The sequence below is a fragment of the Chenopodium quinoa genome, unplaced genomic scaffold (genome assembly GCF_001683475.1).
Source record: "Chenopodium quinoa cultivar QQ74 unplaced genomic scaffold, ASM168347v1, whole genome shotgun sequence".
Taxonomy (NCBI): Eukaryota; Viridiplantae; Streptophyta; class Magnoliopsida; order Caryophyllales; family Amaranthaceae; genus Chenopodium; species Chenopodium quinoa.
Window position 1 is genome coordinate 378,013 of NW_018745003.1, and position 20,173 is coordinate 398,185.

A 20,173-nucleotide genomic window follows, 5' to 3' on the forward strand; every position below is an offset into this window, starting at 1 on the left:
TTGCTTGTATTCTATGTACTTTGTATTACTTAGACATTTACTCCATATTTTTGAGTGTTCAAAATATATTTTACTTAGACATTTACTCCATATTTTTGAGTGTTCAAAATATATTTAGTGCTTTAAGCACGGGTACGCTCTAGTAATACACAATCCGAGTACGGCTACACTAATTTCAAACAACCTTCAAACCGTGTCCAATACGATTGATAAATAAGCAAACTAATTTCTCCTACCGTTCTGACAGGCGGGAACCAGTGGAAAAAAAATCAAAGAAAAACTATAAAGTATGAAACTGCACACTCTCTTGTCTCTTCCTCACTATCAAAGTCTCTCTCTTTTGCTCTGCAAAAATGTCACTTCCTATTTCCTACTCTTAGTCTACTACTAGTTTTCTTCAACCCTCAAATTCCCTAACAAAGCTTCCATTACAAGTGTTTCATTTTAAATTTCAAATTTTTATTTAATTTAGCAAAAGCCCATTTCAATTTTTACTCAATTTCGCCAAAAATACCTCAAAATTTCATCCAAAAATGGCGGATTTTTCGAAAGAATGCCCACTTCCTTCATCAGTAGAGGAGTTAATTAGGCTGATTTGCGAGGAGCAATCACAACCATCCCCTGGTTTGAATTCAAGAAGGGTGCTCGCATTATTGGGGGAAAATGATTCGATTAAGTTACTTAATTATATTCGTGGAACCAAAATTACCAAATCTTTTGATGGGTTTATAGTTCATTTGGCTGATAATTCTTCAAACACTTCTTCTAAAATGCCAACCAAATTTGATTCTTATAGCTTTCAAGGTTCCTTAATTCCTCATAATTTTTGCTGTTCTTTTGAATAAAATTTTTGGGTATTTTTTGTTTGTTTGATTTGAGGATTATTTTTATTTTTCCTGCAGAGAGTAATTCAATTGCTGCTTCGGGTTCAACTTCTGGTAAGCTGCATGTAGAATATCACTTGTTTTCCTAATTGGTTTGGGTTTAGTTGTCAAATGGTCGTATCACTAATATCAACGTGAATATTAATTTCGTCAACATGTTTTTTTTTTTTTTTTTTTTTCCTGCTCACGTGGAGTTTACTCTCTCCGTTCCAAAATAATTGCGCATAGTGGACACTGGAGAACTAAAATATTTTAAGACTTGATGGAGTTTGACATGTGGGGTTCTTGCTTTGTCTTTTTTAGTTGTGAATTGGGTATAATGTGGGGTGAACATAGCATAAAGGGTAGTATACTAGTATAAGAGAAGCTTAGTGGACTACTAGAAAAGGAAATCGGGGCAATCCTAGTGATACGGAGGGAATGTTGTTCTGTATTTTATTTTAATATCTAGGAAGTAATGATTGCTGTAATGAGTTTGAAGTTTATGTGCAGGAAGTAAAGTTAATACATTAAGAAGAGATGGGTCTGTTATGTCTTTCTTATCTGGTAAGGTGACTTTTGCTGAAAGATTAACTTAATTAAGTGTCTCTACATTTTGTTAATGAGTCTTTGATTTGATCATTTGGTAAATGTTTTTACAGATAAATTATCATCGATGAAATTGAATGTATTTAGCTCCTCTAAGCCATACAAACCAAGTCGTGAATTTCTAGCCCTGGAGAAATTGGGTTTTCGTCGAGCTTTCCTTGTTTTAAGTTACATAGGAAGGTAATATATCACTCATTTGAAATTATAGATGGTGTTTTGAACCTTATAGCACTTCTTGTAGTCTACTTGTGATTAAAATTCTGTTATAGGAGGAAGCTTGAGGATGTAGCTTCTGTTGGTGACATTAATAGTCTAGTGGCTGAAAGCGAAAAGCTTACAATGGGCTCTTTTGAGAAAATAGTGTGGGATCGATATGGTGATCAATATTGTCTCAGGAAGGACAGAAAAAAGGTTTGTGTTTGATCATTATTATATTTCAATATATTGCTTGTCCATTTGTAAGTTTGCATGAAGTGTTTGATAATGATGATGGTTAAGGTGTGAAGCCTGGTACAACAATAATGCAATACAATTGTCTTTGATTGTTGCTTTGCAGTATCGTAACTGGGAATCATCAGGACCTTACTACTTCTATCAATGTCATGTTTATCTCGACGGAAGTCATTGTTTCAAGGTGTAGTTTCCTAACTATTGTTGAAAATCTGTACAACTTGCTATTTCCTTTCACGGTATATTTCTGTTGTTTGTATTTGTGTCAAAGATTAATAGGCCATGGAGCCTACAATCCATAGTTTTGTTTCACTTTCTCAATTCTCAAATCTTCAGTTCATGCACTGATTGACAACCATGGGACTCAAGGATATTTTAACTATTGATTGTTTATTAATAACCTACAATATGAAATATAGATAAGACATTGAAGCCACTTTTAACCACTTTCAATTTTTGTGCTGTTTGATAGACTCTAATCAACCCCTTGTTTTTTTTTCTCTTTCCATTTAGGGTCCTTTCTTAAGCAATCGAACAAGTCTTCTTCAAAAGGTTTTTAAAGAAGAGAATGTACTGATCGTGAAGTTTGCTGAAGAGGGAAAGGGGAAAACAAAGTTTAGCAAGGGTTCTGGTTCTTCATTTGCTGCAATAAAAAAGGTTGCACAAGATGGAATACACTTGGGTCGAAAGTTGTACAAGTTCATTGGTGAATTTCCTTTTCTTTTGGCATCAATTTATTGCATTTATAAATTGAAGTTGGTTTTGCTACATGTTTTGTGAATATTTGTGGAGTATATAGCAAATATGAAACTTCCATCCTCCTGTCCCGTAGTAGTATCAAACAGAACAAGTTCCTAAAGCTTGTACTTTTTATTTTCTTCTTTTTTTTTTTTTTTTTGGGGGGGGGGGGTTGAGGGGCACCTTTTACGATCATGTCACATGGCATTTGGTTACTCTAGTACCATATTTGTGCCTTGTGCATCTCTGCACTTCTATCCAGTTTTTGTATCTTAAGTTGATGAACTTCATGTGTATGTGATATTAAATTAGCATTCAAAGATGGGGGGAAAGAAGAGAAGGATGGAATGACTGGATCCGTGAAATGTTATTTTGTAAACACGGATATGTGTCCAAGAGAAGTAAGATCTATGTTCATGCATCTGGATACCCTACCTAGCTTGTCCAAGTATGCAGCCAGGTATAATGCTTCAAAAGTTAAAAGTTGTTTTTAAGGCGAAGTTTTGGATTCATTCATTTATTTTAGCACACTTTCATGCTTAGTATTGATCTATTTGGTATATGTAGACTTCAGCTCGCACTTTCAAAAACAATTACTTTACCCATTAATTTGGATGCTTTAGATATAACCCTTGAAGTCATCGATGATATACCATGTCAGGTGAAGTATTAATCTTATATTATTGTGAATTAAGATTTTACACTATCTTTGGTACTTAGTTTTCGTGCTTAGTTTATTTCCTTCTGCACTTTGGACAGCTTGCAGATGGTTCCGTAGTCAAAGATAAAAATGAGAAAGCTCTCATACACACTGATGGAACTGGCTTCATATCAGAGGATCTAGTTTGTGGGTTTTCTTGGAATAGTTGTAAGGCTAAATTGATGAGTGACCCTAACTCTGAGGTATTCTTTTGTCTTTTATAAGTCCAAATTTACTGTAGTTTATGTGGCAAAGGATTGCTATCAAATCATACTCTTCACAGTCTTCAGTGCTCATAGTTTATTTCCTATGTAAAAACAACTGCATAAAATGTACAGATCACGTGTTGTGTTTAAGCTTAGACTGACATGTTAGCTTTATGGTTGTTTTTTTTTCAATTCCTATATAATTGTCATCAACTTAACAGGATAGAAGGATCTATAAGTCATACGGCTTTTGCAAAATTACAAGAACCTGGGAAAAACTTTATGGAGAGCTTACTCTTATTCTTTTCTTTGATGCTTGAATCATAGGGTGTTGATTGCTGGCCATAAGTTTATTAGTTTATCTTGTCTCTTTGAAGTTCTCTAAGATCATAGAAACTCTCAGGAAGCATGGTCATTTTCATGTTATGTGCTGTTACTTTATTAAATGCCTTGACATTTTGTAAAATGCTGCTATATACAATTTGAATGGTACTGGCATGTTTTTGAATGGTTTAGCCTGTCCTTTTTTTTTTGGGAGGGGTGGGGGTGGGAGGGGTAGTTTCATATGCAATTTATTGCTGTAATATTTGCAATTTTTCAGGGGCTAGTCCTGTATTCATCCCTGATATGTGTTTCATTCTTGTTCTCTCATTCTATCTCTCCAGATAAATGATGTCCATAGTTTCGAGCTCAATGGGCTTTCTTCACAATTTGCTGAACTGGTACACCTGCCTTTTATAATCTTACACCAGAAAATGTTTTTATAAACCATGCTATTTATTCATATAACTTGTATTTGGTATCTACTTTTTTCCAGCCTTTGTTGATGCAGTTCCGTTTATTTTACAAAGGTTATGCTGTTAAGGGGACAGTCCTTGTTAATCGAACGGTATAAAGATAATTTTCATCATCATCATTATTATTATTATTATTATTTTATTTTTTATTTTTTTATTTTTTATTTTTTTTTTATCCCAATTTGTATTACTGTTAGTCTACAAGTTGCAGACCTCGCTGAGAACACTAAAACCTGTCATGTAGACCATTGAAAATGCAATGAATATGTTCGAATATTTTCTTGCAACATATGATGCCTTGTGCTTTGAAATAGCTGTTATATATAATAAAGGGTCTAAATTAGAAAATTGAGACATCAAAGCAGTGGAAAGTGACATTTGTTAACCTTATTTTTATGTATTCTTCGTAATTTGTCATTTATTGAATAGTAGAGAAATGCCTTGAGAATTCCTACAGTGTGCTTTTTGAAATTGTAATCTTCTAAATAAGTTGGCTGAACTGCCTTCTATTGACAAAACTCTCATTGTTTTATCATAGCTTCCTCGAAGAACTATTCAAGTTCGACCATCCATGATAAAAGTTCTTAAAGATCCGGAACGCGTACATTCTCTGACTGTGAACTCATTCGAGGTTGTGGGAATGAGGTATCTCTTACATGACATGCATTTGCTGTTATAAGTATCCTACATTGTTAATATTATAACTTAGCTCAAGGATACAAGTTACATTGCAATATTGCAAGAACTGCAACTAGATAATCAATTCAATGACAAATTACATGTAAAATTAGAGAAGGAGAAGATTAAAATTGATAATCCATTGTGTGCTATGTGGATATTTCTATTTGTTTTGAAATAACCTCATGGCTGCCTTCATAGTTAAACCTCGGAAATTATGTAAATGAAAAAAAATTTCGCCTAAAAATGTTATGCTGAAACAACAATAACTTCTTCGGTTGTAAATTCTGGTAAACATGTTTGATCATCAAATATTTGTACTGTAACATAATACTCCAGCTATCAAGGGTCTTAGAAACATTGGATTTCTAGAAAGTTGCTAAAGTAGTTTTCAAATTTTAAACAGGATTACATAAGTATCAGACAAATACTTCTTTTGGTGTATTACATGCTACAAATTTGTCTTATGAGTTCCACATGGTCATTTGTAAGAGACTATTACTTGGGAAAGAGTATGTAGTATTCCTGGTCCATGCTATAGACAATAAAAAATGTTATTTCTCAGAAACATGCTTTGGAGTTTATCTTGAAGTGTGTCAATATATATTTTGGCTAAGACACTAACTTTACTTTTAACTAATGAGTTCTTAGCATCCCTGTTGGATTTTTTCAAGTGATTCATATTGGTATGTCATAAGTGGCTCTTGGTCTTGAGACCATATGTCCCTTATTGTAGTCCATTGCTGTGACCCATATCTTCTTATATTGACAAGTCATGCACTTCAAATTTACTTCCTCTTTATTTAACTGTCCCGTTTAGGCTTAGGCATGCATACATAGGGGGTGTTTGGCAATTGGCTTTTTGCCTAGCTTTTTGGCTTTTGGCTTTTTAGTTTGGTCAAACAGCCAAAAAATATGTTTGGTAGTTGGCTTTTTTGTTGACTTTTAAGCTGGCCTGCCAAAAGCTAATAGAAGTAGCTTTTTCTATTGGCTTTTGGCTTGTTGGCCCATTTTATCACTAATAAACAGTTAACAACCATTAATAATTTTACCAAACACTTTTGTAAACAGCCGGCTTGAACAACTAACTTAAAATGCCAATCCATACAGCTAATACTTCCAGCTAATCAAACAAGCCAAGTAAACAAGCTAACAACCAACAGCCAACCGCCGATTGCCAAACAACCCCATAGTGTAAATAACGGGGCAGTGTAGGCCTTTTCTGTAGATATTGTGTAAATAAAATAAATTAATAAATTGAAGTGAGAGAGAGAGTATTAGTGGGGGCCCACACAACATGAGTTGTGAAGAAAGACTTGAAAGAGTGTGTGAGAGAGTGATAGGTTATGAAACACCCTTGTCACATGGGTTGAGTGGGGTAATATTTCCCTTAAGGCAAGATTGTAAGAAGACAATTATTTATGTACGGACCAAATTAGTATACAAGGATATAGTTAAGGGTTATTGGCGGATCATGGGAAGCATGTGATTTGGAAGAATGAGAGATGATGGGATATACGATAGGTTTGTAGAATGGAACTAACTCCTCGGTGATGTTTCTTTAAGCTAACCCAATATATCAGATATTTTGTCGAGGTGGCAGCAGTTGTAGCTGACATTTATGATCTTAATTAATGGTCCAATGATGGGAGTTAAAGAGATTATTGAGATTTGTTGGCTTGTACAACAAATTTCGGATTGAATTTACTGACTTATTGGTAGTTTATTATAAAGCATTACTATTTGGCCTTGGCATGAAGCATTATACTTCCTCTGTTCCCCCTAATTTTGCAACATGGGGAGGGGACACGGATTTTAAGAAGAAGAGAAAGATAGATAGGAATAAAGATAGGGACCCATGTGGTGAGGAGAGAGAAAGAGAGAACATGTGCAAATATGGAAATGTTGCAATATTCGTAAAACTTCCTAAAATGGTAATTGTTGCAATATTTGTGGAACGGAGGAAGTATATATTTTGATAAATGTCTAACTATATTCTATATACTCGTAAAAGTCAATTAGACATGTCCAATTGTACATTTCGTTACAAAAGAATTACTATTTGGTAAAATTCCTATGTGTGCTTGTAATGGACTGATAATACTCACGCTAATAACAGTAAAATAAAGGAGAAGATTTGATTAAAGATTACTGGTTTCTTACAAATGGTAGTAGTAGGTTTAGCCAACAAAGCTCATATTAGTGACTTGAGGTCACAACTCTCCAAATAGTGACTTTAGGTCACAACTCTCTCAAGGATTCACTCCCAAAATTCTGCCTGCCTTCCTCTTTCCTAACTCTCCCTATTTTTAATGAAACTAGAGACCACTAACCTAATAAAATTAGACTACCCATATTACCCCTCAAGCTATTCTATTACAGTGCTGGACTGTTAGCCCCTTGTGGCTTTTGATTTATAAATCTAATGCAGAGTGAAGCTTAAAGTTTGAAATTAGCTTGATTTCCGCCTTTTTTTTTCATTGTTTACCTGCATATCCCTTTGACTATTTGTAGCTTTTGTATCCTTTCGTTCCTGTCTGAAAATGTTACTACTTAAAAAATTTTGCGCTAACATGATTTAAACATTTGTGATGACACATACAAGAATTGGCATCGATTCTAAATTGACATATACATTTCAGGTTATACTGATATCCTATTTCCTTTTAGCTCTTTCTTGTCAGATTAGTTGTGATTGCTGGTTTATGTTCCTCTCAGGGGGTGGGTTTTCTGGTAATTTTTTTCTTGGTTTAATTTAAATTCTCCTGATTTCCAGTGGTCGACCTAAGAAAATATGCTTGACAAAATATTTGATTGCCCTACTAAATTATGGAGGAGTACCAACAGAGTTTTTCACAAACATACTAAAGGATGCAATACGTGATGCTCGAACTTCACTGACTGACAAAAGAGCAGCTCTGCAAGGTGATTCTGTTCAGATTTTTGCGATGAGGATCTTTAAATTGTGACTTGCAATTGTTGTGTATTATAATAAGCAAGAATACAATTATGCATATGAAACGACTTTGTTTGGGTAAACCTAATATTTGGTCGATTTTTTCATGTAGTTGCTCTTGCAAGTGGGGATATGGATGACGAGTTCACAATTGCTAGAATGATTCTATCCGGGATTCCTCTTCATGAACCCTACATTCAGACACGTTTAAGTTTCCTTACAAATCATCAAAATAAGAGCTTGAAAGAAGGGAAGCTTCCCATCAGTGAAAGCTTCTACCTTATGGGGACAGCTGATCCAACGGATACCTTAAGAAGTGGAGAAGTCTGCATCATTCAGTAAGTTGTTTTATATCATGTGAATTTTCAACTTGAACCTCCCTGAAACTGGAATATGTTGGAATAAACAAGGCCTCATGTTTGAGTACAAAAGGTTGCTCAGCCATATTAAACTAACGAACTAGCTCTATTCCTTAAAACTATTCATGTTTTTTTTTTACTTTTACTTCTATCAGTAATTGGGATTAAGGCTTTGACATTGTTGTTGCTGTGATACCTCTTTATTATTAGAGAGCAGTTGAATAAAGTGCGATGTTAACTGGGGGTTGAGAGAAGTAGAAGAAAATTGCCCTAGATAAATCTTTCTACAGTCACTGATATCTTGAACTTATTTTACATGATATCAAGTTATTGACTAATATGAGGAAAGCAAGTAAGCAATATAGGTCTATCCCATTAACCAGCCTTGTTGATGATGATGTGCATTTTAGAGTAAACCTTAAATCTGGAGCTAAAATGGATGTCAATTGAGATGTTTTAAATTGAACGAGTTTGTAGTCGGCTAATGATAGTTTCAGAATATTCTTTCAGTAACTAATATATTATGTTTCAACTCCCTTGTAGTGAAAATGGACAAATTTCTGGCAAGGTCCTGGTTTATCGTAATCCAGGCATTCATTTTGGAGATATCCATATTCTCACTGCAAAACATATAGAAGGTTTGGAAGAGATAGTGGGAAATTCAAAGTATGGCATATTTTTTCCCACCAAAGGTTCAAGGTCACTGACTGATGCAATGGCTGGTGGTGATCTTGATGGAGACATGTTTTGGATATCACGGAATCTTGATGTAAGCAATTGCAGTTTCTTGCTTCTTGTTTATATCCTATTTGCTTTACACTTTTCAGCTCTTCTTAGTGAGATGGCAGAATAAATATGTTCACGTGTTATTTCAATTTGCACTTAAAAATTATCTAGTGACTTTCCCTTATACAAGGGTGCAGGCCTCCTTGAGGACAAGATCTTTGAAATGCTATCCAGTTATCATGGAAACATAGAGATCTATAGATAAATCTGCTATCAGTTATGCTCACTGCTGAAGTTCAGCTAAAATTTTCTGGAACAAGCATGCTAAGGACTAAGGAATACCCAAAGCCTGATTCATGATTAAAATAGGACTACTCAGACATAGTATGCTAAAACTACCCTCACTTAAACATAAGTTCGGATAAGGACTACCCAAGCTTAAATTATGACTAATTTAAGGACTGATAAGTTCCAAACTTCCAATAAGTACAGATAAGTTTGGATTAGTTTTAATAAGTTTTGAAAAGCAAAGACCAGGTGAAAAGATGATGAGTTGGTTATTCTACAAGTTTATGAGTCACTGAAATTCTAATCGCCTACATTAGATAAAATGTATCTAAACTGGTTTACTTATAGGCTGCATGAAAAGACTCTGTAACATGTGTGATTAGAACTTATATATGTGCTGAGGAATGGAGAATGGACAGGGTCAACGAATCGCCTCTTTTTTTTGGGTACTTATATAGCTGAAAGTTATGTTTCAACAGCATTTATTTTTGTTATGTGGTGATTCAAGATTAAACAAATGCTTGTTCCCTTGCAGCTTCTAAAATATTTCAAACCAAGTGAACCCTGGACATGCATGAACCAAGCATCAAATTCTGACCAGAAGAAGCCAGCGGAGTATTCTAATGAGGAGTTGGAGCATGAGCTTTTTTCTCGTTTCTTGGATGCAAGATTTCGACCAAGGTGTTCATTTTCATATGATTATTTTTAGTTAAAGTTGATTGCACTGTTGCGATGACGAATATAGTGCCTTGATCACAAATACTAGGGTCATGTGCAGTCTGTCACTCTGTCTCCCTTGCATGAGCTAACCAATGGATAAAATATTATGTATGTTCCGATCAAGGGGTTGGGATTGTGTTTGGATCTTTGAATACATTCCTAAGCTTATTGCCTCTGCTCTAAGAGCTTTGCAATTACTCCCTTTGTTTCACACTATGATTGCCTTAGTTAATCAACCTTTAAAGAAAAGTTTGATACAACCCTCAGCTTGTGTATAGGAATTGTGAAAATGCACATATTAATTATGAATGCTTTGGGTATCCAACCAAGATAGAAGCGGGGCCAATAGTATGTATCAGTTTTTTTGCAGCCTTTTCCTGTCAACTAATTAGAGGTTTCTTAATCTATTTTTGTTCTATTAGCTTCAATGATTCTAGCTGCTAACCTGCAAGTTGCTTTCCAGTCTAGCTATGGGGATTGCTTCTATCAGCTGGCTAGCACACATGGACCAGCTATTAAGCTTAGGAGACAATTATACAAGAGAGAAAGAGTGCTTGAAGGAAAAAGTGTTAAAATTAGTGGACATTTACTATGACGCACTGGATGCACCAAAAACAGGCGTAGAGGTAACTTTGTGGATGTTCAATGAGTAATTTGTTTTGTCACCAAACTTACTGTCTTAAAGTCATTACTACCATGTCTACCAATTTCTTGTTTTGCTTACATGCATTTTCTCCTTTGAGTATGCTGCCATAGCATTACGCTGTTCATAAATGTAGCAATTTTGAACTATACATTATGTTTTAAATATGAGCACAAGAACACTGTTGTCAAGGATCTAGTTTTTAGTCCATCAATGTCCTTTGCTTTTCACAATCTTGTTTTATTTCACATAAGATCTTATTTCTACAGTTAGCTTTACAATATTTTACTAGTTTTGACAAGGATGGTAAAACAAATACTGCCCTTCAGGTTACTGTTCCGCGTGATTTGGTTGCAAACAAATATCCACACTACATGGAGAAGATATCCTCGTCTAATTACCATTCAGAATCTGTTTTAGGGATCATCTACGATCAAGTACAGGAATGGGAATTTGAGGATCCGTCCATACCTGGTAAGTGTTCTTCAAAGCCATGTATATCCTTTGAATAAACTTGACTTTCCTGTTTCCTTCATTTGATGCTTTCTGTGCCTCCACAAATGCTTGGCACTGTAAATGATTTAGTTAGATTGGTAAGTTTGCAGCCAACATGAAAATTATTTGAAAGCTTAATCCATAGATGGCTCTTATCAGACGAGAAGCTGAAAACTATTTTCCTCTCTCTCTACATGGTGCTCATGGTTTGAATCTTTACATTTGCAAGTTAAGCTGCTCGTAATCTTTGATTGCTTTGATACTCTTTTAACCAAAAGTAAAATGTGATCAGACTGATCACCATTAATTGTCTTGTAAGATTTAAATGTGAAACCATATTGTCTTTAAAACTGATTCCCAGTAATTACTGCTTTAAAATTTTGAAATCCTGCATCATTGTAAGGCTAATTAATGTCCACTTCTTGTTTCTGTTAATTAGTTTGGAAGCTACCGATTTTGGATGTTGAAGTTCCTAACTATAACTTGAAGACATGGGAATATCTGTACAAAAATTATCGAGGTGAAATGAGTGCAGCGCTCTCTATGGATGATGAAGAACTAAGGACAGATACTGCAGACAAAGTTCTACAGAATTATAAACAGGTAATTCACAAGTAGCAAGCTAACTAGTGGACGTTGTTTTCTTGGGCTATTCATCAATTTATATATCGATTGCGTAGATATTATATGAAGCAGATGACTTAGGAAAGAGCTCCAGAGCATGGGAGGAGATACTTTTTGATGCATTGGCCATCTATCACATATGCTATGATTATGCAAAAACCAAAACCAAAGGTGCGAAGAAATGTGGCTTTGCGTGGAAGGTAGCAGGTGAGGCGTTGCTAAAGATTATCACTGAAGGTCAGGCAGAGAAACCTCTAACTTGTCTTCCTTCAGTACTCCAGGAAGTTCTAACTAGAAAAACTTCCCAAGAACAAATGTAGAAATTTTCGTAGTGTAATATAAATATATATGTGCATTTTGTATGTATATGTAGTATATTTTTGCATCCACTTGCAAGGCTTATAAACGAGGTTCAGCACTTCAGAAAGTTCTTGCTAATAAAACTTCCCATTAACAAATATCTATTCATAGTGCGATAATGTGTATATAACGTGTATGTTGTATGTGCGCACAGTATATTTTTGCCTCCAGTTGCAAGGCTTATAAGCGACTAAGCGAGGTTCAGTATTCCAGGAAGTTCTTTTTAAGAAAACTTTCCAGAATGTATCTATTTTCATAGCGCAATAATGTGCATATTGTATGTCGTATGTACACATAGTATGTTTTAACAGGTGCTCCTTTAGATTTCTTATGTAATTATGAATCATCAGTTTCATTCATTCATTCATATTATTCATCCTTTTGTCTTACGGGCCAAAAAAGATCATATCTAAAGTAAAATTGCTAAGTTTAGGATAATAGAAATTTTGGGCGTAAGGGGAAACTTTGAGTTCAAGCAATCTTTGAATATGTAGCTTATGTTGGAGTAAGCGAGAATCAAGGAAGATGCTAGTAAAGGAACACATTGAATGAGATATACGATGTTGATGCAATCTAATAATGAGTAATGACTGCAATATACTATGAGGCACCTTATATATACTCATGTTATACTATGATTAGCCAACTAGTTTTGTTTGACATGTCTTTAACCCGTCCAATTCGACCTCTTTCCTTATATGAATAACTTAATATTTATTTAAACATCATATCAAAATTTCACGAACCAGATATTCTAAAGCAAACCATTAGCATTAGTTACAAGGCAATAGGTTGGAAAGTGCAAGTGTGTAACCATCCCAAGCCTTTAACTAACATTGATACCCTTTTAAATAAAAAATACTAATACAAAAATTGAGACGTCATTAGGAATAATCAGAAAAGAACAAAATGACACAAAAAATTAAAAAAATAAATAAAAAAAAGTTATAGTACAGTTTTGTAAAGAAAACAAAGATAACTTTCTAAAAAAAAAAAAAGAAAACAAAGATAATTGGCATGAATAAAGACAACTCTAAAGTCATCTTTCTTTCTTTTTTTTTCTTATTCCTTTAATTCTATGATGAATATTAGAGCAGCCCTCCTCTTAACTTCTGGAAACCGACGAATTTAGCCTGTGATTTTCATACATCACACCATACTCTCTTTCACCATGACCTCACTCCCTAGAAACACCTTCCTGGTTAGTACACCAATTATCTTTCAATGCAGCCTCAGCTCGGAATTAATTGTCACATTATTGTATAATGTATACTACTCTATACTAAACTATACGTATTATAAATATTTCACAATGGAAGTTCGGAATTATATGTTACATTAGTTGATAGTATAAAGTATACGAATGTGACAATTGTTCCGAACAAAGGGAGTAATTAGTAAAAGTATTATAAAATATTTTACACTTTTTAATACCATTATTGTTTGTTGGTGCTAGGCGCACCAAATGAATTTCACATCAGTCATGCATGATGTCTGATTTTAATGTGGAATTTTCAAACCCTTATCAATTATCATATGTAATGATTTCTTGCTAATTAATCATTTGTTTATTGCCAATACTGACTATATATATTATGTGAAACAGAGGTCCAACGATATCAATAATAACTCTACTGATATTAGTGTAAATACTAGTAGCAGTTCTTCATCTTCTTCTCCTGTTAATGTTGGTTTAACAAGAAAACCCAGAAAAAATCATAGCTTGAAATTCAGCAATTGTTCTTTGAATTTGAAAAGGTGGTTTTTTTTCAAAAAAGAAGTTAAAAGTATGAAGCATACTTCTGCTAAGGATATTGTTGATGAGAAATCCACCGTAGGTGGTGGTGTTCGCGACGTTTATGGTGAACATTTTGCCACTGAAGATCAACTTGTTACACCTTGGACTGTTTCTGCTGCTAGGTATATATATATATATATATATATATATATATATATATATATATTTATTTTTTTTTCTAATTTTATTCAATTTCATAATTTTTTGATCATATAAGTTGATTATTAATTTTTCATGTTCAAGTAATCAAGTGTAATGATTATGTATTTATGTTCTTGTTTATGAAATTGTTGTTCTTGAATGATTGATTAAAGTTAACTTTCAATTTTTGGTAATTTTGTGATCCTGTTGATTGTCAATTTTGCATGTTCAAGTGTAACTTAAGTTTAATTTTAATATATTATTGCTACTATGATATTGATTTTCTGGCCTGGAATTATTAATTAAAGCTAAAATGTAATCAGAATTTTGTTTTTGTAAAAGGTTGCATGTATTTGATGGATTCTTGGCGTTTTGCTTTAAGCAAGAATCTACCTTTGCCATTTTTAGATAAACCCTTGATTCTATAGACATTATTTATCTTTGATTAATTTGATTTTTTGTTTGATTAATCCCATTATTCATACTATGTTCAACTTAATTAGCATTCCTCAACTTTTAATGACAAGTTTTGGACCGAACGTACTCGTGTTAATGGGTGTTGCAGGCTCGGAACTTAACAATCACTTATTATTGTTTTAAGTTAGGATTGTCACATGAAGGTCTTTTTATTCAATCGTTTAAGTGTTCACTCCGAGCATAAGAAGGAACTCTATATAATTTGTTGTTGGTAAAACGAAATGTTTTAAATTGTTGAGCAGATTGTGTGATATTTAGTTCTGAACTTTTAGTTTTGGATGCAACACTTTGATGAGGGTGTTGGCATATTCTTGCCGTTAAGCAGTTAAGCTGGAAGCTCCTTTCTTGCTTAAAGATGCTAAAGTGTGAAAGATTTATACAAGTAATTTTCATCTTATCGGTTGTTTATAAGAGAATATTTAAAATGGTCATAGAATTTTCTTTCTAAGTTCTCATTGTTGTTTGAATCTTTCTTATTTTTTCAAACTAATATGTTTTTTACTTTTTTCTTTTGTTCTTACAATTTTGATATTCTATACCTTGATCATACGCTGCTTTGAGTGCTTTCTTTAAAAGTTCAGATAGATAAGCTTTTAGTATACTAGTACTGTAAATCAAAATAATTAATTTTTAGCTCTTATTATCTCTGTACTTTCTGTAATTTACTTTTTGCATTCCTTTTTAAACATTTTTAATAGTTACTACGTATTATCTTTTAGGGGGATGGGGTGCAATTCTAGTTTTTCACGCAACTTACTGTCAATGTAATGGACTACCTGTATTGATATGCAAACATGTACTAGATGTTAGCACGAGTTTAGATATGAAGCGTTTTCTTTCTCTCGTGGTGCAGTGGATATTCATTGTTGAGGGATCCACACTTCAACAAAGGACTGGCTAACTCAGAAAGAGAGAGAGATGCCCACTACTTGCGTGGTCTTCTACCTCCTGCAGAAATCTCTCAGCAGCTTCAGGTTGTGTTCTACAATATTCTTTATAATAGATATTACCTACTTTCTGGCTTTGTTATGTAAAATTGCATGCACTTATGCCTAGTTCATTTTACAGGAGAAGAAAACAATGCACAACATTCGGCAATATCAAGTTCCTTTGCAAAAGTACATGGCCATGATGGACCTGCAGGTATGTTCACTTCGATCTTTGGGTAATCTGTGTTGGAAATTTAAGTTTTGGTATGTGAATTTTGAAAACAATCAAAGTAAATAGTATGTGGAACTCACATTTTGGAATGGACAAATGGTTTTGCATTCTTATTTGAGACATGATGAAATATGTACATTCACACAACAAAATACATTTAGCTAAGTATATCTCTACGATATCTAATGAAATCTGTATCGTGTTTTGTTCCTAACCCCCTTGCATTAACTGCAGGAAAGAAATGAAAGGCTGTTCTACAAGATTCTCATTGACAATGTTGAAGAATTACTCCCAATTGTCTATACACCCACTGTTGGTGAGGCCTGTCAGAAATATGGAAGCATCTTCAAGCATCCTCAGGGTCTATACATCAGTTTAAAGGAGAAGTATGAATGTTTCTTGCATTGTAAATAACTACTTGATTATAGTGCTTTACTGAACTTGAAGTGATTGGCTTTAACAGGGGAAGAATTCTTGAAGTTCTGAGAAATTGGCCTGAGAGAACCATACAAGTTATAGTTGTGACAGATGGTGAAAGAATTTTGGGGCTCGGCGACCTTGGTTGTCAGGTGGGTAAATGTACCCTAGCTCTATATAGATCACTAATATTGTAAAAATTGTGTGATTTCATAGCTGTATGGAATTGAACTTGTTTCAGGGGATGGGAATACCTGTGGGAAAATTGGCTCTTTATACTGCGCTTGGAGGAGTTCGTCCATCAGCTGTAAGCATTATAGATCCTAATTAAGTTTTCTTTTTTTTTTTTTTTTTTATAACTAAGATGAGAAGCTTCATCCTAGCTTTTTTGTTTCAGTGTTTACCAATAACCATTGATGTCGGGACTAACAGTGAGACAATGCTTAATGATGAGTTCTACATTGGGTTAAGACAAAAAAGAGCAACTGGGAAGGTAATAAGTATTTCTTTTTACTCCAATATATGTGATGAAAATACTGTTACATTGTATACTGAGGCAACAGGAAATATTTGCAGGAATATGATGAACTTCTTGAGGAGTTCATGAGTGCAGTGAAACAGAACTATGGAGAAAAAGTTCTTATACAGGTTTGTTACCGTCTAAAGTTTGATTGTAACCGCCATTGTTTAAAATAATCCATATCCTTCCATATTTTAAACTTTTGTATTTCTTGGATTTTTAACTTTAGTTTGAAGACTTTGCCAACCACAATGCCTTCAAGCTGCTCTCAAAATACTCAACAAGTCATCTTGTGTTCAATGATGATATTCAGGTATCTAATGAGATATTGAGATAGATAGATGTTTGTGTAATTGTTTAATCCTTTGTCAACTCTAACCTTCTTTGTCTTTCCTTCTCTGCGTAGGGAACTGCATCTGTTGTTCTAGCAGGGATTGTTGCGGCACTGAAATTAGTTGGTGGCACCTTAGCAGAACAAACATTCTTATTCCTTGGAGCTGGAGAAGTAAGAATGATACCTGTTTTCTTTGACCTTGAAGCTCGAGTGTAACGATAACAAAAAGTGTGGTTCTGATTGATACAGTTTCTCAATAAATGTGAAGCTGATTCCTGTGGTTTGATATTGTAGGCTGGTACAGGAATAGCTGAACTTATTGCTCTTGAGATGTCCAAACAGGTATGGAAAATATATAAGTGGAACTAGGCTTCCCCTTCTTCGTGACATTTGGGAGCAGGACATTAACACAACTGTGACCTTTTTTATTGCAGACAGGAACACCTTTGGAAGAAACTCGCAAGAAGATTTGGCTGGTTGACTCTAAGGTTGTGGAGACTTGAACATTGTACCTCACTAAAAGAAAAGAAAAAAAAATATTTTTGTTTGCCTTTGTGTTGTATCCTCCATTTCAATTCTCTATATTCGCTTATATTGAAGTTTTCTTCCAGGGCTTGATTGTTAGCTCAAGAAATAATTTACTTCAAGAATTCAAGAAGCCATGGGCTCATGAACATGAACCTCTTGGTGATCTCATAAGTTCTGTCAAGGTAAATTTATCAACTATATGAGGTTCATTTCATTGGTTTATGTTTGTATGTTGTGATGTCAGTTGATATGCGCTTTTGTCTTTAGGCAATTAAACCGACGGTATTGATTGGATCATCTGGTGTGGGGAAAACATTTACAAAAGAAGTCATTGAGTCCATGGCCTCATTTAACGAGGTAAGCCAAGAAATTCACTGCAAATCTGCAGTAGTATAGTTTCAGCAATTGAGTAATGTACTCATTCAGAAGACATATTTTAATACACATTGCATACAATACGAAATAGCATATATATAGCCTTTAGTAATTATATCTGTAAATTTGGTCCAGAAACCTCTGATTATGGCTCTTTCTAACCCTACAACGCAATCAGAATGCACTGCTGAAGAAGCTTATACTTGGACTAAGGTAACAAATTGTGTAGGGACCCTATATTACTTGAGGGTGTGTGTTGAATTCCATACATTGTCAACATTGTGTTGGCTTTATTGATTCTGAATATCTTCTTTCTTATCTCTGGATAAAAGGGCCGTGCAATTTTCGCTAGTGGCAGTCCCTTTGACCCTGTTGAGTATGAGGGAAAAACTTTTATTCCTGGCCAGGTAAAGAACTTTATTCTTGTAACATCTGAATTAATAGTAATACAGAACTGATGGAATGTGATGAATTGTTTCATTTTCATCTACAGGCCAACAATGCCTACATCTTTCCTGGATTTGGGCTGGGTTTAGTGATGTCTGGTGCAATCCGAGTCCATGACGACATGCTTCTGGCAGCTTGTTAGTATTGCTATATGATTATCTTCAGAGTTATTCCTCTTGTACTAGTTTCAGTATATTTCTGATTTTTATTAAGGGTTTGAACATTATATTAAGTATAAAAAAAAAATAAAAAAAAATAAAAAAAAATTAAGAAAAAGGATAAAAGTCTAAAGATAAAGTTATTTTAGGAAATTCTGAAGTGATTATCCTAAGAGGATACCATGTTATGTTGTATTACTAGTATTAGTCTGTATATCCTGACATATTTTGCTCTCTTATATTCTTTATATAAATGTCTGAAAATGCTGACCATTATTTGAGAATACCACTATATTTTCCATGTCCCAAGATTACCCTTGATTACAAAATAAGGTCATACTAACCCTGCATCAACAAGCCATGAGAGCTCATTTTTTCAGTATTTCCTGATAAAAAATACCTGTAGGATTTGTAGATGGGACAAAAATTTTAGGACAGACATAAGTCTAACTTCATTTTTTTTTGTAGCCGAAGCCTTGGCTGGACAAGTGACTCAAGAGAATTATGACAATGGGATGATCTATCCGCCGTTCTCCAATATTAGGAAGATATCAGCACAAATTGCTGCCAATGTTGCTGCAAAGGCCTATGATCTAGGTGAGCACTCTCCCCTACCTTTTTGTGCACTATATTTACTTGGCATATTGACCACAGACTTCCTCTTTGGCTAAAGGCTGTATGCAAATTTTTTTTCTTCTCATATTGCATTGTTACATTGATTTACATGTTTTTATGCAGGTTTGGCAAGTCGGCTCCCTCGTCCTGATAACCTAGTCAAGTGTGCAGAGAGTTGTATGTATAGCCCAGTTTACCGCAGCTACCGTTAATTGAGTTAAATGACGACAGTTGACAGATACAGCAAGCGTGCTGCCTCTACGTTTTTATGTCAAAAGCTTTTTTTTTTTTTCTTCTATGAATCTTTTGCTTTGTGTGATTTTGTGAGTAGATGTGTATTTACGGGAATAAATACTTTAGTAATGGCAGCAACCATACTGCTTGTATTGTGTGTTTCATATATGGCTATTGTCTGTAAGCATCCATTGGACAGTTTGTTCATATGTTGATGCAAATGTAAGTTTGTGAATAACGTCGATGGAAATGTAAGCTTGTGAATGTTGATGGAAATGTAAGCTTGTAAATGTTGATGGGATGTAAGTTTGTGTTTGAAGAAAAGACTTCGTAAACAATTGCTACTGCATATATGCGTGTGAAGTGCGTGTCTCTTCAATCCTTTGAATGAATGTCAAAAGTTTTAAGTCAAAACAATACTAAACTGACTTACATCAGTGATCAGTACAGGCAATACTTAATGTTCTTTGATGTTTGCAGTAATATGGACGCAAAAAAGACAGTAATTTTCTGTCCTGCACAAGTCCTACATAGCTGTAGTTAATCTGGCTATGCTTCTTAATGCAATAGCATATCATAAACCAAAGAAAAAATATTCGAACTTCTAGATGCAATGTGGACAATAATTGGAACATATCATATTAAGGGTGATAATGAGCCTAGCTAGCTCGTGAGCTACTTGAGTTCGGCTCAAAATATTCATGAGCCAGCTGAGTTATAGATTGATGTGAGGCTTGTGAACAGGCTGATACGTCT

At 34.3% G+C, this 20,173-nt stretch overlaps 2 protein-coding genes across 3 annotated transcripts; both read left to right on the top strand.

Moving 5' to 3' along the window:
- The first annotated feature begins 48 nt into the window (after window positions 1-48).
- LOC110707698 (probable RNA-dependent RNA polymerase 3) lies at window positions 49-12,420 on the top strand. The gene is made up of 21 exons (XM_021885732.1): window positions 49-804; window positions 903-938; window positions 1,377-1,430; window positions 1,526-1,652; window positions 1,742-1,883; window positions 2,029-2,106; window positions 2,436-2,628; window positions 2,973-3,120; window positions 3,228-3,321; window positions 3,420-3,563; window positions 4,232-4,288; window positions 4,384-4,455; window positions 4,902-5,008; window positions 7,818-7,966; window positions 8,110-8,335; window positions 8,900-9,125; window positions 9,906-10,051; window positions 10,554-10,716; window positions 11,063-11,207; window positions 11,668-11,831; window positions 11,909-12,420. Exons 1-21 carry the CDS (start codon window positions 534-536, stop codon window positions 12,170-12,172), a joined length of 3,006 nt encoding a protein of 1,001 aa, XP_021741424.1. The 5' UTR covers window positions 49-533; the 3' UTR covers window positions 12,173-12,420.
- Window positions 12,421-13,798: 1,378 nt separating this feature from the next.
- LOC110707699 (NADP-dependent malic enzyme) lies at window positions 13,799-19,766 on the top strand. 2 transcript variants are annotated; one of them, XM_021885733.1, is made up of 19 exons: window positions 13,799-14,132; window positions 15,482-15,602; window positions 15,697-15,771; window positions 16,024-16,175; window positions 16,253-16,358; window positions 16,448-16,513; window positions 16,604-16,699; window positions 16,783-16,854; window positions 16,956-17,039; window positions 17,133-17,231; window positions 17,355-17,402; window positions 17,495-17,548; window positions 17,672-17,770; window positions 17,856-17,945; window positions 18,099-18,176; window positions 18,296-18,370; window positions 18,457-18,547; window positions 19,037-19,165; window positions 19,307-19,766. In XM_021885733.1, the coding sequence occupies exons 1-19, from the start codon at window positions 14,002-14,004 to the stop codon at window positions 19,393-19,395; spliced, it is 1,755 nt and encodes a 584-aa protein (XP_021741425.1). In that variant the 5' UTR covers window positions 13,799-14,001; the 3' UTR covers window positions 19,396-19,766. The 2 variants fall into 2 exon arrangements, with proteins under 2 accessions (XP_021741425.1, XP_021741426.1); XM_021885734.1 differs by having other exon boundaries at window positions 13,988-14,074.
- Window positions 19,767-20,173: the final 407 nt, after the last annotated feature.